Source organism: Ambystoma mexicanum, chromosome 4p, assembly GCF_040938575.1.
Source record: "Ambystoma mexicanum isolate Mex_15411 chromosome 4p, UKY_AmexF1_1, whole genome shotgun sequence".
In the NCBI taxonomy this organism is placed as follows: Eukaryota; Metazoa; Chordata; class Amphibia; order Caudata; family Ambystomatidae; genus Ambystoma; species Ambystoma mexicanum.
This window is the reverse complement of record NC_090927.1, coordinates 662069333-662094693: the sequence shown is the minus strand read 5'-3', so window position 1 is coordinate 662094693 and position 25361 is coordinate 662069333. Positions and strand designations below refer to the sequence as shown.

At 46.5% G+C, this 25361-nt stretch overlaps 1 protein-coding gene across 2 annotated transcripts in view; it reads left to right on the top strand.

Annotated features, from left to right (window-relative positions):
• The window catches only part of LMBRD1 (LMBR1 domain containing 1), a 1758308-nt gene that overhangs the window by 1611453 nt on the left and 121494 nt on the right, over positions 1–25361 (top strand). For both annotated transcript variants that reach the window (XM_069606201.1, XM_069606202.1), the window contains one exon: positions 8203–8284. In XM_069606201.1, coding sequence (XP_069462302.1) covers positions 8203–8284 — 82 coding nt within the window. The remainder of the gene's footprint in view (positions 1–8202; positions 8285–25361) is intronic.

The window sequence follows — 25361 nt, the reverse complement described above, 5'->3', positions numbered from 1 at the left end:
TCCTGTGTAGTCTCGGACACACATCAACTTGCTGGAGCTGAGGATGATCATACTGGCCCTTTTCGCCCCTCTGTAAAACACAAGACTGTGGTGATACTGACAGACAGCACAGTGACCACACATTACCTCAACAAGCGAGATGATATGTAGTCCATGCCTCTGTGCAGAGAAGCAATGCAAATGTGGTTCTGGGATCTGGAGAACTGTCCCTCTCTGACAGCGGCTCATCTGGCTGGACGAGGGAATGTCGCATCAAATGCCTTGAGCAGACAGACTTTAGCCTCCCACAAATGGGAGCTCTGCCAGGAAGTTCTGGAGGAATTTTCTTAATGAGGAACTTCCCAAGTGGACCTTGTTGCTGCCAGTGTCAACTGGAGGTGTAAGTGGTTCTGCTCCATGGAATTTCCTCGTCAGGGAGCTCTGGGGATGCACTGATGGTTGAGTGAACTTTCAATCATCTTTATGCTTTCCTGAAGATTCCGGTCTTTCCGCTGGTTCTCCAGAGATTGCGCCTGTTTGGAACCACAATGATCCTGATCGCTGCAGACTGGGTCCAGAGAATGTGGTATCCGGAGTTGCTGGACACGTCCATCTAACCTCCCTGGCACCTTCTGAGGAGTCAACTTGCTCTCCCATTCAGAGGGGCAGGGCACTCCACCCAAACCTCAGCAGCCTGAACCTTCATGCTTGCCTACTGAGAGGCTGAGATACAAGAAGTGGGACTTGTAAGACGATGTCCTCGAGGCAAGCAAATGGGCATAAAACTCCTTCTGGAACAGGTGATCCTCTTAAAAAGTCCACTGTCGTCGACCTGCGTCCAAAGGTGCTGAAAAAGTCCACTGTCATCGGCCTGCCGTCCAAAGGCGCTCCAAAGCTTTGCAAGAAGATTTCGGATACCCTTTCAATGGCCAGGGACTACAAAGGCACCCCCTCTCCCCGAGAGGGCAATTCTGAGGCCCCCGAGCCTCTTTCTAAGGCCTTATATAAGAGTATATCCCCTTCTAGGCAGCCCTTCACACCTCCTGACCCTTCAGCTTCCTCAGAATGGACTAGGGAGAGATTTGAACGTGTATAGCTAAGATGGCTGAGTTTATCGACTTTTCAGACCAATATGATAGAGCCTTGAAGAGACCTAGAGAAGTGTACTATTGCCCCATCCCCTCTAAATTTCAGAATCACCCCTCCCCTGGTGCCCGGTTTTCCTCTTTGGAGGAACCACAGGGACACCAAGAGGATATCTTTGGGGACGTCCCTGATGACCCGACCCAAGAGGTTTCTTATGAAGGGTTTAACCTTTATGATCACAACCCAGTCTATCAAGACCCAGACTGGAAACAGGCGAGGACCAGGGCTGGTGACACACACCGCCACATACCCCTGACCCAGACGTCATCTGTATAGATCCCCCTACTTCTCCACAGAGAGATTCGTCACCAGTTGACGACCAAATGCTGTTCAACTCCCTTTTAAAAAGAGCAGCCGACCATTTCAAAATTGTTACACACAAAGCTGCTCCAGGCTCGGACTTCGTGGAGGATATCCTCAAGGAAAAGACTCTGGTTAGCCAAGCCATCACATTATTAAATTCAATTAAAAGGTGCCTGGTCCCTTCTTGCTTTCCCCGTCTCTTATACGGGCAGTCGGGCACTGGGTGGAAAACATTTTTGCCCAGCCCCCTCTTGTCCCCTCTACATCAGGGGTCACGCCACACTGGACTCCATGATTGTTACGACCACTTGCAAAAGGGCAGGGATACCACTGTCCACTGCAGAATCCCCTCCGGACAAGGACTGCAAAAAACTTTACGCCCTGGGTAAGCGGGTCACCGCCTCTGCAACCTACTCCACAAGAATCGCCAATAACACCACGCTCCTGTTGAGCTACAGTGGTGTTCAGTGGGGCCAAGTACAGGATGGTCTTCAGGAGGTTCCAGAACCTCCCCGATCACGTCTGCTGGCGGTCATAGCAGAAGGCAGACAAGTGACCCAGAATATCCTCAAGAACACTCTGGACTCAGCTGAAACCGCTGGATGCACCCTTGCCCAGGGAACCCTACTTGAGAGGCATGCCTGGTTAATGAATTCCAGGTTCAAACCCGAGACACTAGCCTCCTTAATTAACAAACCTGTGGAGGAATCCAACCTATTTGGGAAAGGGGGTGACCAGGCCCTAGAAATGGCGAAAAAGGAGCATGAGACTCTGAAGTTAATTATCCAGATTACGGCCAAACCTTTTCACCAGCGCAGCCGCTCTAACGCCCGCTGATCCTTTCGTGGCCAACCCTTCTCCCGCTTGCCGCAAGGTCATTACAGCTCTGGTATACCCCAGGTCCTCTGGTCAGGGCTCCGCTGGCAACTTCCAGTACCAGCAAAGAGGCTCTCGTATGGGCAAGGGTAGAGGCAGAAACTCTACTCCCAGAGTCTCCCTGGCCTCCACCTCCAAGTGAGTCGCTGGTACGGGTCCTCTCCCATGCTTCCCCGGTCAGGGGTCACCTGTCTTCATTCATCCACGCCTGGGAGGGGATCACTTCAAATCAGTGGGCACTAAAGACTGTTGCTCATGAGTATTGTATCAAGTTTCTCCGACCACCTCGCTACCACCCACCGAGAAGCAGATGCCTTTCGCCAGAACACCTGTGCATCCTGGAAGAGGTTCAGCTCCTGCTGGAAAAGGGCACCATAAAAGTCGTCCCCCCTTCTCCAGGTAAACAAGGGCAATTATTCAGTGTACTTCCTTGTACCCAAAAAGGATCTCACCATGCGCCCTGTCTTTAGACCTGCACCCTGCGAACAAGTATGTCAAACCTCAAAAGTTCAGGATGACAACACTTCAGGAGGTAATTCCACTGCTGCAGCAGGTGGATTACATGGTCACATTGAACATGAAAAATGCATACTTTCATATTTCAATGTTGCCAGTGCACAGAAAGTACCTCAGGTTCATGATAGAGGACACCCACTATCAGTTCATGGTTCTCCCCTTCAGAATTACCTCAGCCCCAATGGTGTTCACAAAGGTACTGGCGGTAGTGGCGGCTCACCTGCGCAGGCAGTCCATCCCAGTCCATCCTTACCTTGACGACTGGCTCATAATGGGATTCGTACGGAACATGCCAGACAAATGCCCAGAGGACAGTAGATCTCCTCTTCAACCTAGGATTCTTTATCCATGAGAAGAAATCCAGCCTAACCCCCAGCCAGGTCAAACAGGTGCTCTAATTTGGACAGAAGACAGGCTTGTCTTTCCCTCCAACGAGACGGTTCAAAAACATGCTGTTCCAGATCCCTCACTATGTAGCTCGTCACCAGGTGACTGTACCCAAAGCTAAGCGACTGATAGGGATGATGGCTTCCTGCATCTACCTAGTTCCTCACGCTCGTCTGTGCATTCACCCCATGCAAGAGTGGCTCTCGAGCCAAAGGTGTCAGGCCAGCGGCCAATTAAAACAATCTAGTGGTTGTCTCGACAGCCCTCGTTCAGTCTCTGCAGTGGTGGTCAAGGGAAAACCGTTAGCAGGGGAAAACCTTCACCACCACCACAGGAGAAGACACTCTCACCACAGACGCATCTCTGTCGGGGTGGGGGGCTCACCTCCTTCAACAGACGGTGCACGGCGTGTGGTCTCAGCAGTAGCATCCAATCACATCAACCTGTTGGAACTGCTAGCAGTGTTCAAGGTCCTGAAGGCTTTCCAGTCACACCTCCAGGGGAAGACAGTTCTAGTCCTCACGGACAGTACCACAGCCATGTACTACCTAAACAAACAAGGGGGCAGTCACTCTCTATGGCTGCCCAGACTGTTCCAGAACATATGAAAGTGGGCACTCCTCTCACAACATGTTCCAGGTGCACTCAATCTTCTGGCAGATGTATTCAGCAGGGACTTCGCCCTACCTTTAGAGCACGAGTGGCGGCTACAAACTGACATTTTATTCAACATCTTAGCAGAATGGGGCTTCCCAGAGATCGACCTATTTGCCACCCTAGAAAACGTCCAATGCCCAGACTACGCCTCCAGATACCTACAGAACCGCTCCAAGGGGAATGGCCACTGGATAACATGATAAAGGAGATTTGCCTATGCGTTTCCTCTGCTTCCCCTTCTCAACAGAATAGTGCACACGATGCACCAGGAACCAGTCACGATGATCCTGGTGGCCCTGATGTGGGCCCACCAGCCTTGGTTCTCCCATCTCACCTCCCAGGTAGCTGCCATGCCCGTACAACATGCTGTTTCAAGATCAGGGAGAGACGCTACATCCATGCCCCCAACATCCTACTCAAAGAAGCAAGGAAACCTACCACTAGACATTGCTACTCCAGCAAGTGGCAGCGCATTGTTACCTGGTGTAATGCTAAGCGCCTCAATCCTATTGATTGCTCACCTAAAGATATTGTTCTGTACCTGACTCTCCTGTACGATTCAGGACTGGTTTTCAATTCTGTAAAGGTCCACTTAGCCGCACTTTCAGCATACACCATGTCCTAGAGCAGGGTTTTGTGGTGCATAATTCCTGTGATTAAAGTTTTTATGGAAGGGGTAAAGAGGCTTCATTCCCCTATCTCCAACCCAGCTCCCGGATGGGACCTGAATGTTGTTTTTACCATACTAATGGAGTTCCCTTTGAACCATTGCAGAAGGCAAGCCTTAAGGCACTCACCTACAAGACCGCTTTCCTGGTGGCGATCACCTCTATAAGGAGAGTTGGTGAACTGCAGGCCATTTCAGTTCAGGACCCATTTGTCACAATTCGCAAAAGACAAGGTGGTTTTGCACACACACCCACGCTTTGCGCCCAAATTGATCTCAAAGTTCCATGAAACCAGTACATAGAACTACCCACCTTTTTCCAGAACCCCACTAACGTGGCAGAAAGCGACCGCCACACACTAGATGTGAGGAGAGCAGTTATTTACTATCTGGAAAAGACAAAGCTGCTAAGAAAGAGAAACCAGTTCTTCGTAACAGTGGCAACTGGTAGAGAAGGGGACCCTGTCTCTAAGTCAGCTATTTCCAAGTGGAACGTAACTTGCATCACACTGTGTTACACTCTTGCCAAGGGAGATCTACCCTTCATGCCTAGAGCTCACTCGACTCGGGGCACAGGGGCTACCATAGCATTCATTGCAAATGTTACTCTAGATCCCATTTGCAAATCAGCAATCTGGACTTCTGTACACAACACTACTGCCTAGATACACACTCTAGGTCTGATTCTCAGGTGGGACAAGCTGTGCTAAGACCTCTCTTTTCTACTGTTCCTTCACGCATCCCACCACCATCTCTGGGTACTGCTTGCTAGTCTATGCACAGCATGGGATTCTAAGCAGATCTACAAGTACCGGAAGACATACATTACTCACCGTAATCGTATTTCGGATGATTGCATCTGCTTAGGTTTGCATGCGGCCACCATTCCTCCCCTCTTGGAGTAGAAGGAACGTAGACTTCCTACACCTTCTCTCTTCTGTACTCGATCACGCAGACTATAAGGCTCCCTCACGGCAAAAAAAACAACCGGTGGGACCTTGCCACTTGAAGGGTTTTGGGTACACTACACGTCACTTTGGAGATAATGTTAGTCACGCCCATGCCGATGTCCCTTTCAATCTTCGAAAAAGATATGCAATACTCTGCGATTACCACTAGATGTCGGAGATATGCACAGCATGTGAATCTAAGCAGATACAATCATCAGAAATACCACTACGGTGGGTAATGTATGTCATTCCCCCTCCAGCCCTGCAGTTTGTGGTTCCGGTGTGGAATTTGAATTAAGTTTTAACATTTCTTATGGGCACTCCATTTGAGCCCCTTTATTCCTGTTCTATAAGATTGCTCACCCTTAAGGTGATTTTCCTGGTTGCCATCAGTTCCGCCAGTCTGGTGAGTGACCTCCAGGCATTGTCTGTTTTACCCCCCTATTTGTTTTTTCCAAAGTGAAGGCGACGTTAAGAGTGAAACCCTCCTTTCTACCAAAGGCGGTCTCGGATTTCCATCTCTCTCCGAAGATCCATCTTCCTGTATTTTTTCCTACACATCTCCTTTCTAAGGTGGAGGAATTATTCCATTTGCTGGACCCGGTACGGACCCTTAAGGTTTACGTCTCGTACTAGAGAAGCTCGGAAGGATGACCAGCTTTTCTTGGTTATGCTGGTGCTCGTGCTGGGAGGGCTGTGATCAAACAAACCCTGTCCAGGTGGATCATTCTCTGCAGCTCAGAATGCTACGATCCGGCTCTTAAGGATGTGCCTGAGGGTCTCGGAGTGCATTCTAGCAGGGGTGGGACTGCCACATCTGCCCTGCAGACTGTAGTCCCAGTCCTGGATACTTGCCAAGCAGCAATGTGGTTATACTTGTACACATTTTCTATGCATTACTGCTCGTTTTCCTTTGCAAGCCAGAATGCCTGTTTTGGTAGGACAGTTCTCCAGAGTTTTCTGCTTTAGGTGGTGTTCTTGCTTCTTCCCTCCTCCAGGTTTCCGTACTGCTTTGGGAGTCTATCATAGTGGAGGAATCAGTGGGAGGAAGGAATCCATTCGAAGAACAAATTACTTGCCTCTCGGTAATGTTCTTTCTGATGGATGTTCCTCCCATGGATTCCTCATTGCCCTCCCTACCTGCCCCTCTTTGTAGGAAGCTGGTACCCCATCGGTTCTACAGTTTCTCAGCTTCAGAGTGTTAGGGAAAAAGGTCACGGGGTGCGTCGCTGCTTTATATACTGACCCCAATGTGATGTCCAGCATGGGGCCTGTAGAGGCGTCGGGCAGAGCCGTCGCGAAGTCGCGCTGTGCCACATGGTGGCAGAAACGTGTCTGGAGGAACAGATGCTTGGGAAAGGAATATCCTAGATGTGGAATTTGTGGGAGGAACATCCAGAAAGAACATTACCAAGAGGTAATTAATTTGTTCTCCTCTCTTCAGGGTTGTTTTTATAGTTATTTGGGCATTGTTGTGTTTGTTTAAAGGATATATTTTTATAGAATCTTGATTGGATATATGTTTTACTTTGAACTATTGTACTTTGCTGTTTTGCTTGCTACTGGATCACATTCCACACCCCTTCTAAGAGTATAGCCTTTCCTCAACCCATGTCTCTTAGCTGGACATGTTTTACATTTAAGTTTGAGATCATTCTTGTTTTGTAGAAGTGTTGGGGCTGAGTAGGTGGTTTAGCCACTACTCACCCTTGTCATCCTGTGCAGAAGTCATTTCGTCACAGCTGCCCTTTGGTTTGTGGTGCAGTGCTGTTTGGTTGTTGATAGTGAGAGAGTAGAGTAGAACATGTTTTAGTGTATATGACCTGGTATGTTCATGTGATAGGTAGTGAGTGAGTTGTAAGGTTGCAAATTTTAATGGTAAGAAGTTAGTTGGGGGACGATAAGGATGGGTACGATGGGGTTAGTGTTCGGTTATTACCTTCAACTTGGTTGTGGCATTATGTCCTTGGCTTGGGAGATTGAGGTCTGCTTCACGAATTATGTGGTAGGGGAGAGACCCTATCCAACGACAGTTTAAGCTTGGGAAATTGTCATCTAGCTTTGCTGTACGGGGTCAACTTGTATAAATCTGACCATGTCTGTTTGCCTTGTGGGGTGCGGGCTTCCTAGATTGTGTGGTTCCTAAATGTTTTTTAACAGCAATGTCTTGTCCTTAATGACTGGTGTCTTGCCCTACCCCGGGAGACCTCGTCCCCAAAGGGGGACTTCTTCCCAGTAAGGTCTTGCTTGCCCAAACCCCTAAGGGAGGGTCTTGTGGAGCAGGCTTGCCTCCCTAACCTCAATGGGGAAGGCTCCCCCTTGGGGAGAAGGGACGAATACCCTGAATTCGTCCTATAACATAACTTTCTAAGAAAAAGAGCATTTAATGAAAGTGGGGCTGTTTAGTAGATCTAACTTTCACACATAATACATTCACTAAAGCACTTAAAATGTAAGAAAAAAAGTGTTCCCCTAGCTTTCTCTGACAGTCATCATGACATAACAGCAGTTCACCTGAGCATTTTGAGTTAACATGAGCTGTTTCCAAACATTTACCTGTGTCTTAAAATGTTCAAGAACTTGTGAGTTTGTGATCAATTAGGGTACTCTGATGGATGTCCACTGTGATATGAGATTTATTATTTTCTGTTTGATGTGCTGCTAGAATGTTTATTTTCCAAATACTGTTTTTGAGTCCTATATGCTTGTCTTTGTTTTCAGCGCAATTCAACATATTTTGACTCACAACTGGGGAACACCACAACACCTGTGTCTAAAGACTGTGATGCAGATGCTCCTGAAGGTGAACTACTCTAAGCTTACAACAAATTATTCAAGAAATGACTGTCATTTTGTTGCCTGGAATTTGTATATGGATAAAGGATTTTGCTAATTCACCTCGCATATTTGTATTAATGCATTTATTGTATGCTTCTTTTAGCAGGATTCTACATTTCCACTCATCAACAATGAATACGAATACTAAAAAAAGATTACTTTTATACTCCTTAGCTGGGTTTGGCATTTTCTCCCTATGGTTATATAAGTCGGTAGATGCCCATGATAATTGTGTGGTTTAACCAAACGTTTTGATGACAGATGCCATAATGGCAACATTTGGTCTGCATATTACGCATTATGAATATTTTGAGTTGCTTGTCAAGACAGGCTAAAAAAAAGAATAAGTGGAAAGCTGCCAGAGGAATTCCCAGCAGTGTTCATATAAATATTTGGGTGCAGTTAAGCAGGATGGGAAATGTTGCTCTCTGGGGTAAACAAACCATAGGATTCATACAGCTGAACGCTGGGCAAAGCTGCCTGCCAACTGCTGATATTGAGCATTTCTGCTTTGCTTACCCTGTTTATGATGACGGGTGGTGTTACTTTCTCGCCTGCGTGACAAAGCCCCCGTTCCATGCATTTGAGTGACGTTTCAGTGACCTACAGGGCAGGATGCCATGACATGAAACATGATGCTGACACTTGTGTCAGCGTGGAGACGATCCCTTGGCCACCTTCACCACACGCCATTCGTAGGCTTAGGTCTTGTCACACACAAACTCCAACTATGGCCCTGTCCCTTTTATAGACTTGCATGATCGGCTGAGGTATGCAGGTCTTAAAACATGCCAAGGGCATAATGTACCCCAAGCTGTAAAATGTACAAACGTGCTGAGGTCCCCTTTTCACTTACACAGCCTTGGTGTGCCTGACTTATGTCTGTGGAAAGCACAGGGAGCGAGTGGGTGATCCACCTCAAACAAAGTAAGGCATTTGCTTTGGGAGAAGCAGATATTGGGACATTTGAAAACATGCCAAGAGTAAGTCAGACCTGTCTGTGTGCGTCACTGCATGCGAAGACAGACCTCTTTGCCAGCTCCAGTTCAAGGCCAGGTCAGAGAGAGGGAGACCAAAGACAACTCCGCTCAAATGGCTCCGGTAGCCTTTGCGTATGCTCCAGAAGAGAAATCAAGATGCTACCAGCCAGAGATGTAGCCTTGGCCAGTGGCTCTTCTGACTGAAGTAGATCTCTGTAGTGTTGCAGAAAAACAGCAACAAAGAGAAATGTTACCAATCCAATTCATGCACTCACAGTTTAAAACACCTGAGATCCAGTTTATTCTGGCTATAAGGCCAAATTTTCTGTAAATGTGGGCCCAAATTTAGTTGTAGATCCCATCCCTCACAGGCTGGAACTCTAGGATGTAGAAGAGGTTGAGGAATTTCAGACTCATTTTACGTCCAAGAAGCTGCCCTCAGAGATTTGGCTTCTGACCTTCTGAATGCTAGTGGTCTGGACACTGCCTCTGAACTGGACTTCACGCAGGCCTTTGCATTTGGCAAGACTCTTGCTTCCTTCCACCAAGCAGTTGCTAAGGTTGGTCATATCCTGGGACTGTTGCGAGTCTGCTAGTTCAGGCCTCTACAATGGGTTCCAAGTTGGCCATGCTTTCTCCTTGTGCCCAGATAGGGAAATCAAGAAATTTGACTCATTTGGCCGAATTTTGTTTGCTTCTAACAACCTGGTCTTGAGGGATGTGAACGCCACCTGTCTCCTGACTAAATATGCCTTTTGTTAGCGGAATATGATCTGTGAGGCAGCAAAAGGTCTCCCCACGAACAAGATGAGGAAATTGCACCTCCATGGTTAATGATGGGATGAAGGCAGCCTTAAAATCCACCAGCTGGGCCAGGACACAGCAGACTGTGGCGAGAGACAGGGGTATGTGCTCTATCATCTGCTGATGTTCATAGATGCAAACCTATGTTTTTTCTCTTGATGCCCAGGCTGAACCTTTGGATATGCGTTTTAACAGTGGTAACCTCAATTTGAATAAGTAGAAGACCTCGAAGCCACTTCAAAATCTCTTGGGTTAGCCAGCCAACATCTGCCTACCTCCTCTGCCTCGAGAGGGCCTTCATTTTGGGATTTTGCCTTCTTTGCCCACTGCGGAAAAGGTCATGCGTCAAGCAAGATCAGCAGTGTTTTCCTTGCCAAAGTAGAGGCAAAGAAGTGCAGAGCACAGCTTTCTGTCACCCAAAGTCTGGTACAAAACCCCTCTGAATTGGTCTTCACCCACCCCCTCCGCATGTCCTTGCATGTCAGGGCATCCACCACTTCTGAAGCATGGTCCTTTATTAACCGTCTTTCTCCCTCCTCCTGCCACCCTTTCAGACAACTTCCTGCTGGACGAAATTCAACAAGTTCTTGTGAAGTACACCATAACTGTTGCCTTCATCTGAGTGTGAGAGGTTGGTAGTCTCTTTACTTGTGGTCTTCCAGTCTTGGTTCCCCCCTCAATTCTGCCTTTCTTTATCCTACCTAAAGGGTCCTTCTTCCGCCTAAGGCCTCTAGCAGCTCTGTAGGACCATAGTGGCCTCAGAACATCAGCTTCATTGCTGCCCTGCACAGAGGTAGTACCCCCCTATCACCTCGCTTGACTACCTCACTTGTTGAGGAAATGCATGGCCACTTTGTTGTCCATCAGAATCAGGACACACGTGTTCCGCACAGAAGGAACAACTTGCAGGGCATCCAACACCATTATCTTAAATTCAGTCTAAGTATGGGTTTTTGTCTTGCACGTCCTTTCTTAGGTCCATAAGATGGAGTCCATCCCAGCCTTGCAGGTCTTGTTGGGTCTTCTCTAAGAGGGAGTGATTCATGTGCCTCAGCAGCACTTCCAATTCCTACTCGGATATCTTAGCTGGCAGGGTAAGAGCTGAGCCTTTGGCTTCTGGCAGAGCCACAGAGGAGAGGCTTCCAGTCACTTTAGGGTTGATTCTCTAGGACTTTCTTAGTCTCTCCTCCTAGGGTCTTGGTTCCCCCCCTCAACTTTGCCTCTCTGATGTATCCTACCTAAAGTTTGTTTGTTCCTCCTTACGCCTCTAGCACCTGCCAAGTGCCAACTGGGCCGACCAGAACTTGCTTGTTCCAGCTTACTGATTCCTCTTCCTAGTGTCCCCTAATCATTTCCGATATTTCTCTTCTAGTTTTATGTTTCTGACCTGGCATAATGTTAGCTCTGCATATGCCCACTTCTTACAGTATGATACCAGTCTTGAACAAGTCCTGAAATGACCCTTCAGAGAGGGATGCATTCATAATATTCAGGAGTGTGTTCAGCTCTGCGTCCATCAATTGCTTAATGATGGAGCCAGTATGATATTGTCAGAGTAGGAGGCAGTTTTGAGGGAGGTGAGCGTCTTTAGGAATTCCGGGAGAGAGGAGAGAATTCAGTCAATAGGGGCAGTGTGCATGCTGTAGTGCAAGGGGGTCTAATGCTGGGGGAAGCCGATTTGATCAACTGTTGGGTATTGTCTGTTTTTTCAAAGAGTTTATTCTGTCAGATTTGTCCTGAGTAGCTGACCCCCTAAAGGTTGATTGAGGGTTTGATACAATGCTTCACTACTCAAAGAGGGGTTTCCTACTGTTAAAGGTTGTCACAGTAGTGGTGGAGTAGTAAACAGTTTTGGCCTCAGTAATCAGAATACTCTGGTTGTCGCAGAAGGATTTGATGTTGGTGAGATCTCCAGGGTTACAGTTTTTGCGTCACTGTTTCTCTAGAACTCTGATTGAAAGTTTGTTGGAGTAGAGCTCTGGGGTGTACCAATAGGCGCATGGTTTGGTCTTAGAATGCCTGGTTTTGATTATTGAATATGAAGGATTTGAATGAGTGATGCTTAATGAGGGGCTGTTTAGCCTAACCTTTGAGGGCCGTGGTCGAAGTGGGTGATCGACAGTGGAATGGCAGCATGGTCAAACCAGTCAAGTGGGATAGGATCTGCACAGTTGATGAGGGAGGATGATATAAAGAATAGGTCTATGGTGTTGCCTTAGTTTGTTCCTGGTATAGACAGCACAATGTCTATTGTTCCAGTCAGTGCTTCCAAAGTGGCTGTCAGCGTGAGACTCAGGGATGTTAAAATCTCAGAGAAAGATATTAGTGTGTGCTAATTTGGCAAAGAAGAGGTTGGCAAGGTCCTCAATGGCAAATTCAATCCTGTAAGATGGTCTGTAGATAAGGTGGAAGGTAATGGATTAATTTGAGATAAATCCAACTGGCAGTTCAGTGATACGAACAAGCTTGTTTTGGGAGAGGGATTGATGGAGCATGGCCAAACACTCCTCTGGATAACTACTACTCCCCTTTCTGTCCTTCATGGCCGGTAGGTATGTTGGATTCCCTAGCTGGGAGATAGGAGGATGATGAAAACTTAGGGGCTGGATCGGGTAAATCATGTTTCGATGATGAAGAGGGCCTCAAGGTTGTTGTACGAGATGAGCTTGCCGATCTCAGCGGTGCGAGGGCCCGCTGAGCGAGCATTGATGGGCATGAGGGGCCGTACACAAGTGGTCGGGGTGTTGGATGAGGGCAGAGGCAATATTGATGAGGTTAGCTAGTGTGGCTTGCCATGGCTGCCCAGGGTGCTTGACCATTTGAATCCTAGAGGGGGTGGGGATGGGCTGTGGAGGGAGGAGACACATGGGGATGTGTTTTGGCAAATAGCTGTGCAACAAATACTTTTTCTGTGAAATGCGAATAGCGAGTCTGGCCCTTGGCACTTTCAGGGCTGAATAGGTACAAAAATATGAGCTTCTGGTCTTTGCCCATGCTTTGAAGACACCTGTGGAGGACTGGTGAAATAGAGGGTGGTCAGAGCGGCATAGTGGCGGAGGCTGGTTACGTGACCGGCAGCTTCCAAAATGCATTCTGTCTGGATCTTGCCTGGAGTCCTTAAGTAGCTGTCTGGAAGGTTGGAAACTGACGGTGGGTGGAGCAGCTGAGTGGCAGGGCTTGGTCATTTAAACAGCTGCCTGGAGCTGGCCTGGAGTTCTTAAGTAGTTTCCACAAAGGCGGGAAGCTGGTGGTGGGCATGCAGCTGAGTGTCCGGGCATGGTCACGTTACCAGCAGCATCCTCAATGCTGTCTACCTGGAGGTGATCTGGAGTCCTCAAGTACCCACCTGGAAGGCAGGCAACTGGTGGTGGGGCGGAGCAGCTGAGTGGCAGGATCTGGTTGACCAGTCGCCTCCTCAATGCTACCCAATGGCACAAGCAGAACATTCTGGCCTCCAAACCCTGGGCACCTCCAGTTGCTGGCCAACCATAAACTCCTCTACATCATTCTGGAACAGACTACAAGAGTGGGAGCTAGCACACACCACTGTTTGATATCCACCACTACAGAAAATGGCCTTGACAGTTCTCCGATCAAGCTGTAACAGACTCTTGCCACACTACAATTGTATAGCACCTCTAGTGTCCACTTGCCTTGCCCTAGGCTTTCACTCCTTTACACTCGGAACTCCCCATTCACAAAGTCAATAGCGGCTTTCGTGTCTACACAACTCGTTTTCCCTTTAACTGAGGAGTGTGGTGGGAACATGATAGAAACAATACAGATGACGGCTACAAAAGAATTCAAGGGTCAGTGGGTCGTTTGTAAGAAGGCTGAACGCTGAATGCATAACATGTGATTCAATGCAAAAGGATATTGTTTTTTTATGCTGGAAACCATACCCCCACCAAGCCTCCATATGGATATCTGCATGCTATTTCGACGTTTGTGCAACTGGGGGCCTTGTTTGGTTAGTTGGTTTGAGGTATCCATAAACTAAAACTTGGTTAAGTGTGAAACATGCAGGCAAGGAGTGGGTAGAACATCTGCTTCAGTTGATCCATTGGTAAATGAGGAGGCATTAATATAGCTCAAATGTTTCTCAGCCAGAAATGGGCATATGGCTTTAATGCTACTGGATCTTGCTATCCTCAGTTTTAACTACCATGTTCACATTCATTTGTATTCCCTGTTTGTATGAGCATAACTGGTAAACTGCTGCTGGAACTTGATTAAGCACAGTATTCTCATCTTGCTGCAACCAATGGTAATCGAGTAGTTCACGTCTTCCTACACATGATCTCATAACATGAATGCCTGTATTCTATTATGGGCAATACATTCCTATATTTGGCCCTGTAGTCAACAGATTATTAGGGGCTACAATATTCTGTTGTAAATCATTTACAGAATGTGTAATTGAGACTTAAATGTGTGTTGTAAAATAGACAAATATTCCATCTTCGCACCATGAGGGCATCTTATTCACTGGACACAGTTCCCGTTAAGGTTTATTTAGCCCTTAGTTTTGTTGACTGCCTTTAAATGGAGCAGAGCCCAAGAACAGAGTATGTGCCTCTATCAGATCCAGGATGCACAATGTTGAGGTTAAAAATCACCCCTCACCTGCAAATCAGAATTATACACTGTATGAAAACAAAGTCCTGAACTGTAGTTCTAGTTCCAGGGATAGTCTGATCATCAGGCGCTAGTCTTCTTTTCCTGGTCAGTACTTGAAGCAAAGTGCTTAAAGGAGTATTGAAACGGGTGCTCTAATAATGAACAGTGGTTTTACTTGGAAATGTATTCACACCATCTCGATCAATGAGTTTAAGTTCCTTACAACTGGCAGGCCCTTTTGCTCGGACTGTGACTTGGTCTCTGTGTTACGCTCACCTGGTCTCTGCAGGGACGTAGGGGCACGGTTGCAGCCCTCCCTGGAAGTCGATCCCCCTTGTCAGGCTTCTTCCCCTGCTCATATGCTGCTATGTGACTGCTGTCTCTCTCGAACCCTTCTTCCCAAAATGTGGTGAGCATGCGCCGACCCATATAGTCTCACCTGTTGATTAATTATGACAAGCTCTCCGTCCTGCTTCTCACTGCAGGGGTCTTCTTGATGGACCGTGTTCCTTCACTGGCCCATTGTGCCTGGCAGCCCAGGCCAGCTGTGGCTTAAACACTCTTGAAGGTAAATGTCTTATGGCTTTAAAATATTGTGATGTTGATTCCCGATTATTGTCCATATCTTTTAATAATGTCTTTCCTCTGCTTCTCCCGACAGATTAAATGTGGCCCACCGGTTTTTGCTGTGCATGGTGCGAGGCCAAATGGGAGCAGAAGGGAGTCTGCGATGCTCCGATTGAAGGTGAGTGTTGGTTTATGGTTAAGTGCGGGGATTTGTCAAAGTGCGACCTTAAACGTAATGTCTTAGCGAATTCTAACCTTGTCTTTATCTTTTTCTATTGCAGGCACAGTCTTCCGATGGATTGCTCGGAGTGTCACAATGTCGGCCTGGTGTGCTGCTTTCCGGAGGTCTGGAGATGGATGATGAATACCAGAGTCAACGATGATGCTTGCCGAAAACAGATTCTGAGGTAAGTGCTGCGGCTGGTAGCTGGAAACAAGGTAAGATGCGCTCAGGCTGGTAGCTGGAAACAAGGTAAGATGCGCTCAGGTGGCGGCGCGCGTTATGCTGCCAACAGCAGAATAACGTGAAGCGCTTGCATGCAGGTTGGGCAGGCTTATATAGTCTAGCCCCAACCACGCCCATTAGTCTTGGCTCACCGGCCCCACCCTGCCACTCCTGAAGGATGCTGCACGTGCAATCCAACCCTCTCAATAAGCCCCACCCGTACAAATGCATGTGGAGGCCCTTGTTAGGAAAAGAAGTACCTTGCACCAAATAAAAGTGTGCTAGTCCAGCTGGGCCCTCTATGCTGTTTTGTCCCCAAGGGACAATAAAAGGTTGTGTTACCCCTTGCTCTCGTCCCCTGATAGTGCAGGGTCTGTGGTTCCGGCCCAATAGCCATGACCCTCTCCAGCTCACACCCAACCCTGATCTCCCAGTGATGATGAAGGCTCGGTCTCCAGCTCCCATCAAGACAGATCACCTAGCGATGCTAAAGGCTTCAGCACTATTTCTGTCATCCAGTTCAGGAAAATAGCCTCTCTTTCCCAGGATAGTGTAAGGAAGGCATGGTATCAAACATTGAAGACAGACACAATTGATCACAGTTCAAGGGTGTTTATTGAACTTCAATGAGCTGTTTGAATGCCTATCTAACCCTAAATCTCAGGATGGGAGCAAGCTACGACTATCAAATAATAATAACGCAGTCCTATTGGAGTCTGTCAAAATAAAAGGGCCTATGCTAATAAACCTATTGCCAATCCTTACTTCTAAATACAAATGATGTGGACAGCAATGTCTGCAAAAAGAAAAGGGTTCAGGAAATGATATGTCGGGATAGTTGAGCAGTTGGCTTCCTTTTCCCATGTTTTTAGCACTTGACAAGGCGGGATGCTCGAGCTTCGCACACACACTCTGGCTTCTCTGCCAAGAGGATATAGTTCAAAGCATAGGTATCTGCCGTGCCTTTTGTGCCAATGTCTCTTTCCCAATAAATGTCTCTTATAGCAGAGGGCCTGACGTAACAAACAAGCAACAAAGTTCCTTTCTTATAAGGATATTCACATTCACAAGTACTCAGGTCCACTTTTCACCATGGATTTCCCTCCTTCAGGCTCCAACCCTCTTTAACACAATGTTCACAATTGGTCTCCCTCGATCGGGCTCAGACCACAGATCTCCCTCATTCAGGCTCGGACCCCTTCAGCACAATGTTCCAAGCTTTCCTCTTTGTACCAAAAATCGAAGACTTTCGATTGTGCAATGGATTTTGTTTAAACCGTCGCAGGATCACTTCGATTCACTTCATTTTTCATATCTCATTCTCACTTTTACTTTCGCTTCTGCCACGTCTTGGCTGGATACCTCACAGAGACCTTCGATTGAGCACCCTCGCGTTGCTGGCCACTCTGTCACTGGTCTTGTATCTTCCTCTGCTAAAGTTCGAACATCTATCAACAATTAAGTTTTCCTCGTGTCTTTCATCACACGCGTTAATAATCGTTCTTTATACAATGTTGCTGCTTGCAACCTTGACTTCAACACAGACCAGTCTTGCATCAGTCTCTCCAACTCACAGGCTGTGTTGATCTCTCTGGCGCTGCGTTGATCCTGGAGCCAAGGACGGTACCACATTGGCTGCTGCTCCTCCCCGACTCGGTCAGCTATGCAGGAGTTCCTCGGGTATCTCTGACATACAATGCTAGATTCTTCCGTCTGGTTTCCTGGCCTTAGGCTTGTTAATCTGAAGGATTCTGGAAAGTAACGGTTTCTCGCCTGAAAGGTCAAGGGTATCTCCCTCCTTGGTTTGCTGTTTTTCCCCCACCCCCACTTTCAGCTGCCGTCTGGAAAACAATGTTCCTTTGTGTGCTTTGCCTCGCTCAGAGTGTGCTCTTTTGCGCCGCCTTTTATCTGTGTGGGGAAGCTTAATTGAAGTCAGGTGTGAGTGTTTACCAGTAATTGCCTGACCTTGCTTGACCATAGTAGTGGGACATGTCATTTACAATGCTCGGATGGGAGTCTGTTTTCTTCCATAGCGGACTGTCCGTGTGAAAGTGTTCATGAAGGAGGGAAAAGGGACACTGGGCTAAAGTTCACAAATATCCTACCAGGTTGGATGGGGTAAAGGTGTTACAGGGAGGGGGATACCGCATCTCGCCATCTGGTCTCCCACTCCCCAAAGACCCCCCTCACCTAGGTGATCCTCCTGCAATGGTCCACCACCAGGGTCTGGATACAAAGGCGATGACCATGCCCTGGCCACCTGAGAGAGTGACCCCCGGGGACTAGCAGGTGAGATACCTTCTGGATTCGCACAATAGCTTCTCAGACTTTGAAAGATCTCTTGGCAAAATAGCTGTTGTTGTCAAAGGAGGCCAAGTATATGAAGAGAAGTCGAGGTGCATATTCACTGTTGCAGCATTTAGAGAGTTGGTGTCTTATTGTCGCCACTAATGTTACGAATTTAAAATTGCCCTGAAATGGATGAAATCGACTGTGGAGAAGGGAAGCAGTAATAATTATTACTAAGGGTGCCTTCTTCTTTATCTCCCTGCCTTTGTTAGATATTTTAGACTTGGTGGACAGGCTATTGAAATGGGTGGGCAGTCATAATTTCGAAAAAAAATGTCGACAGACAAAAATGTCGACAAAAAAATGTCGAAAAAAAAAATGTCGACTTTCTTTTTTTTAATTATATATTTATTTTAGGGGTTCGGGATTTAAAAAAAAGGGAAAAGTTTTAAAAAAAATTATAAAAGGGGGGTTGGGGGGGAACCCCCCCATTTCGAAAAAAAAATGCATTGAAAAAAAAGTCGACATTTTTTTTCGACATTTTTTTTTCGAAATTTTGACTTTCGACATTTTTGTAGTCGAAATTATCACTATAAACCATTGAAATGTGCTCTGGTCTGCACCAATCTTCTCTCCCCAGTGAAGACCAAAGAAGCCTTACATACTCGGTGAGCTAATGATCAGGCTGCCAATTCAGGATTCTAAATAGAATGTTGCAGTCAGTGTCCTCTTACTAGAATTTCCTAACATAATCAGGAAACGATGCGACTCCTGAATTAGACAATGCTTGTCACCCCATACCTTAGGATACAGCAGATGAACCCAGTACTCCTTATTTCTCAAAAGGAGAGTTGAACTTTCTGTCTGCTAATATGACACCATATAACTGCCGTTATGGGCTTACATGACATCTTTAGTACACTCATAGTGCCTGTTGATAGAAGGCTGTTTCTTTTCCCATCATGAATGCATCCGAAAATGATGTCAGACCCATTGTCTTTATGAAAAAGCAGGATTGATGACATCCCAACCAGCATAGAGCGTCATATGGCAGTGAAAGGTCTTGGGAACAAAGATATTGATCGAAAATGCAGATGCTCCCTCCACACGTTAGCGGCTACTGTACTATTCTATTCATACAGTGTTACAGAAGTGCTGAACTTGACCATTTGGAGCTTAAAGCACAAACAACATTGTCTTTTCCCCTTAGCATTAATGGGCCAGTTTGTCGTTTTTATTTAAATAACATTTTTCTTTAAAAAAAACGCTTTTCAAAATGTCACATCTCCTGTTCTCTGGCCTTAGTGTTTAGTCTATTTACTTAGAGATGTGGACATAGCATACATGTATTAATATTATATAATGTATCCTAAACCGATTTGATGTTCAGGGTATTTAACTCGCTCTCTGGTCGACCGAGGAGCTTTTCTTTTTTGTATCGTGCTAAAATGAAGACCTTAGCAGTCACACTACAACACTTAATGTTCCAGTGTAGATTAGAGACCATTTCACTCCATGTCTTGCTCTTCAGTAGCACCACTGGCTTTTTCGTGTTATTGTATTCCCAGCAAAGAGCAACCTCACTGCAGCAAATGGCGTTGCTATAGCAACAATACATCTAAAAGTGCATTTTACGTTTTTGCAACGCTTTTTCCTTAACTGCACAATATGATTGTAGAGAACTATTTGACATTTTTTTCTCGGCTTAAGGGTATAAATTGTTTACATACATTTCGTCTGCATACTTACAAAATATGCAGTTTGAACGTCAAGGATAAACTGCTAAATGTTTGGTGTAAAGTGATTGCTCGGAATGATTAAACGCTTTTTCACTGTGTGAAGAGGTGCTGGCTATGGAGTAACACAATAGGACATCTCAAACGCGCATGAGGTACGCATGTTCTGCTTCTTCATACTAGGAATAACGGGCAAGGTGTGTGTATATGCTTATGTGGGAGTAGTGTCTGCACGCTCATTGTTTTATCAGGAAAGCAGCTTTATTATTCAAAAGACACGATGGGTCTACGGCAAAACAAATTGAATCCGTTTTGAGAAAAAAAGGTAAATCGGTGCTTTAGTGTGATCACTTGAAGACATACTTTGCTATTTAAATATGTAGGGATGATATCCATGAGTTAAAATTTGCGCCAATAGTTTATAATCCCAGCAGTCTTCTTCGAACAGATTCTCCCTCTTCAATCATACTTGGCTCGGAGGCCACTTGACTGATATTTGAAGGCATACATTAAGCTTCAATACGTTTTCTCAGATTCCGTCATGCTGTGCCACTGCTCTTAGAAATTATTGTACGAAAACGTGTGATAATTGGCAGTTGTTTCTTGGGAACCGTGCCCGCATGTTTCTAAAGTGTAATTCAAAACAACCTACACCCCTTAATACTTTTGCCCACATTGCTTCAAAGCTATTCATTATATAATGCAAAAGGAGTATGCATTTTATTTTTGTGACTGTATACAACTCTTTGGCCAAAACTCTGTACAATAAATTGTAACAAAGTTAAACATGTCAAATAAAGGACTTTCAACACAAGGATACATATAATGCGGGGGACTAGTGACGAGATGAGAATTCCGTCAAGAGCTAGATTAGGTGCCAAATGCAGAGTCAAAGGGACTGTGCACCAGAATTTTGGGGTCAGATGGGGGAGGATATGAGAGAGTGCAGATGTGATGAGGAGCAGCCAGAAGAAAAAGGCAAGGCAAGAACAACAAAGAATCCGAGTGAGACAATGCTCCAAAATAGGAGAACAGAGATCAGGAGGTGCAAGACCATTTAAACATTTTTGTTTTATCTTTTAACACAGCCTTTTCCATTATATCAGATCATAATGATTTAGTTCTCATTTACAATCATTTCCCTAAAAAAAAGAAAAATTAAAATGAAAATAATCTATCAGTCTATTGTCCTTTTAAGATTCATTCATGCAATGTTCTACAACCGCAGGACGTTTGGTGGACATTTGATGGTGGTGTTTGTTTCACTCTCTATCACTTTATCCATTATTTCTGCCAATGATTATCGTTGTTCATCATTCTTCTCTATTTTGCACTCTCTCTTCAATAGGTAGCATTTCTGCAAATGTTGATTGAACTTTCTTTTAGTGCTGGGCATTCCATAAAGAGATGATAAAGAGTTTCAATCTGGTTTCCATTGCTGCAGAATCGACAGAAGCTTAAGCCCTTTTTGATTTGTCAAGTTATTGTTAAGACTTCCCTTGTCGGTAGTACGTTCAATCCTAGGCGGAGAAATATGTCTCATCTTTTGGCATGGGAATAGATTTAAATATTCCGGTATTTGGTGCAATGCTCTACAGTCCATCTGACAATTCAGCACTAATTGATATTATGCTTGTTTTTGTATTGTCAGAATCCAATCATTTCTCTGTAGTTTTTTCTTTGCTTCATTGGGTCTACATATCAATATTTCTTCCGTAATTTAAAGATTTGTCATTGCATATTTATTTCATTCTTTTCACAAGTTTAAAGTCGTATAATTGGATGATATAATCTGTGTCCGCAATACTTGCTGGAATTTCATCATTAGTTGTTATTTTTCTATATAGATCTAGTGTTTTCCACAATACAATGGAACATAGTGATTATAGCGCTAATTCAAATCGTGTATGTTCTACTGGGAAATTCTTGGGCAGTTCTAATATTTTTCTCTAGAATCACCCCTCCTAATAGTTCCATATCTTCCAATAGATATTCAATAGTGTTTCACTGCCATATGTCACAATAGCTATAACCTTTTGCTTGTAGAACAGAATCACTGGTTTGAAGGAAAGTTTTCTATATTTCTTATGGATGAACAGTCTTTGGCGAGCGAGTGAGTTGATTTTAGATTTTAAATGTATTAACCATTCTTTTCCTGCCATCATCTTTGCCCAAACATATGCCTAGGTTTTGAATCATTTTTACATTCTCCAATTTTGTAGTTTGCAGATATATTTTTATTTATTTCTTTGTATTTCTGTCTCTTTTCGTTAGAGGCATTACTTGGGAGTTTGTCAAATGTATGGCTAGATCATTGTCTTCAGCTTAGCGTAGTAGATACTCTTTTTTGCATGCCAATTTGTGTGTTGTCGACCATTACTAGGTCGTCTGCATACATTACCCCATGATTGGAGTTTGATTTAAGATCAGAGGATTAGTTGTTAAAGTGTTTTGGATTTTGTTCAAAGTCTGATGTGTATAGATTATAAAGTTTTGCTGCCAATGAGCAGCTTTGCTTTAAGACATGCCAAGTAGGTATTTCTTCAGATACTGCACCTGTTCCTGATAGTCTGACCCGGACATTAGTTGATGTATAAAGTGCTTTTTTTGGTTCTAAGGTGTTATTGGGGTATTTCCATGTTTTAAGTTTTGCCACAGTTTTAGCCGATGTACACTGTCAAAGGCCATTTGGTAATCTATGAATACCTCTATTACCTTAGTCTTTGATCTCTTGGCTTCTAGTTTCAATAGGTTCAGAATGAATAAATTAATATTAGTTTCCGACACCTCTGGTGAAGCCTGTTTGCCTAGGATCGTATCGGTTGGTGGCGCCTTGATCCATTCTGTCAGTCTCTGTTGCAAGACTACTGCAAATGATTTTCTTATGGGGTCTAACAACGCTATAGGGCAATAGTTTATTGGTTTTTTTCTTATCCCCTTTTTTTGAGATTGGAATTATCGCAGCTTTCCAGGTCATTGGAATTTGTTTTTGTGCAATTTTTATATTGAAGAGCTGGTGGCAAAGTTTTGCCCAGGATCTTGGATTTTCTTTTAGAATTGCATTATTCAGGCCATCAGGCCCTGCTGCTCGCAATGTATTTAGGTGCATAATAATGTTTAGTACTCTTACCTGCCGTCACCTTTCCTCCATGGTGTATGGGCGTCCCTCGTGAGGGACTGGAGATGGAACCTTTTTCATCAGAAATATCTTCCTCTCCTTTAAATTTAGTGGCGTGCGGGGGCACAGGCCTGGGAGAATGCGCTTGCCTGACTCCGCCCACCAGCACCACTCCTCAGTCCCCTTTTCCGCTTCGACGGGAACGGGCCGATTTCACCAGCGCTCCTGGGTTTGACTTCGGCCATGTAATACCACGCGCTCTTCCCCAGATATTCTTCTATCTTTGTCTTTTTTCTTTTAGATTCTTGGTCCTCAGGCACCAGGCTCCTACCCGGCCCATGCCGACTTCAGTGGGCTTCAGCAGGTGTCCAGCCTGTGAGGGGCTCTTGCCTTTTCAGACCACCACGCCCTTTGCCTTTGCTGCCTTGGCCCCAACCACGCCTGGGAGGGTTGTTCCACGTGCAACGCCTTGACACCACGGGCACTGAAGAACAGCCTAGCTAGGTGGAGGGATCTCTTCCAGAAGTCACCTACGGAGGAACTAAAATACTTCGTTAAACATCGCTCGAGGCCAAAGGCAAGGCCTCTATTCACCATCGCAACCCGCAAGGACGACTCCTTTCTGAGGAAGCGCCCAACCAGGAAGAACCTTTCGGGTTCTAGCACCATCACGCGTACCGAGGCTAGTCCAGCTACCGGGCTTACGGCCGTGGGGTCTCTGGATCCTTCCGGTATCAGTGCTAAGGGACCGCAAGGTTCTTCTACCAGGGTTACTCCCGAGGGGCAACGCCCTAGTACCGGCATCATGTCTTGGCAGAGCTGCCAGTAGTGCAGCTCTGCCAAGGGCAATACACCTTCCAGGCCCCGGCCTGAAGTGCGGGATAGGCCTTATGTTCCAACACCAAGCGTCTTGGACGGGGCTGGTTCCAGTGAGCCAGGCACCACGACTTTGGCACGTGGCACAAAGCTTGACAACATGGCCGCTCGTCTGATACCTCCTCTAGCAAATTGGGTGGAGGAACGAGTCACAAGATGGGACTGGTGTCAACCAGGTACGTGGCCTACAGCTTATCCATCAGCAGCACACTGCAGCTTCTCCCTGCATCCTAGGCAGAGTGTGCCCCGGCCCCAGCAGCCCGCAGCCACTCCGTAAATATCTCCTGCCACCTCTTTAGCCTCCGAAGACGGGTTCTTTGAAAGATTTCTGGCACTGATACGAACACCCCAGATGGGGTCCATCCTTCAGGATACTATGAGGGACATGCGCCCCAACGTCACCCCACAGGTACCCATAGTCATCCCTCCAATGGCTCTGGTGCCACAGGCCCCAGCTCGGCCCGTGCCAGCCCCTATTCCAGCCCCTCTGCATGTGGCAGTACAGGTGGTTCCACACCAGCCTACGCAACAGCCTCCGCTCCGATCTCCACACCGCAGACCATGGCGCCCAGTACCCCTTCACCAGTTCTGGACCCTCCTAGCACCCAGGTGGATACAGACGAGGAGGACGACCCCGGCACGCCATCTTCAGCGAAGGCCTTCCACAAACACCTTGCTCCCGTGGCAGAATACCTGGGCCTTCCTCAGCCAGAGGTCAAACAGCCCGAGGAGGGGGTCTTGGCATAAATCCTCACCCTAAGGCCCACCTCCAAGAAGGGGATCCCGATGCAGAAGTGCGTTGTTGCCCTGGCCATTCTTGCTTTCGGCTCATCCTCAGCCGCACTCCTCGGAGATCGCTGCGGCATCACACTATTCTAAGCCTCAGGTGTCCTCGGCCACCTCGTCCTCTGTGCTGTTAGGCAGGGAGGAGAAGATTTTGGAGGCGTACAGGAAAAAGCTGTACTCTGCCTCCGTGAACCTGCATCAGGCCAACGCCGATGCCATGCTGGCAGCCGTCAACCAAAGTCTATGGCGGGAAATTACGGACTTCCTCCCGGGAACTTCTGCCACAAAGCCAGGTTTTCTTCAAAACGGGATTAGGAGAAGTCAGGCTGGAAGCGCAGCACATCATGGAGTCTGCAGTGGCCCATATCGATACCTCTGGCCGGACCATCTGGATTGCCACGGACATGAGAAGAACGGCCTGGCTCTGGGCTACCAAGTTTTACCCAGACGTCCAGGAACGCATATTGGACCTTCCATTAGAGGGTAGTGACCTTTTCCACTCCACCACAAATGAAGAATTCGATAAAAAGAACAGCAGCTCACAGACGCCTAAATCTTGATCTATTCTTACGAAGGCCACGCCCAAAGCGTACACCCAGTCCAATCAACGCTCTTACAATGGGCGGGCGTCTGGAGGGTTCCGAGGCTTCCAAGAACAGAGGTCCAGACAACCTGACCATTCCGAGAGTCAGCATCGGAGGAAATGAGAAAAGGGGGGGCAAGGGCTTTTTCCATTCCCCCTCCTCCGCAGCAGCCTCAGAGGTAAAGAAGGCATGACACGCCGCTCTTGGTCAACGTGTCTCCGGTGGGGGGCAGGCTTG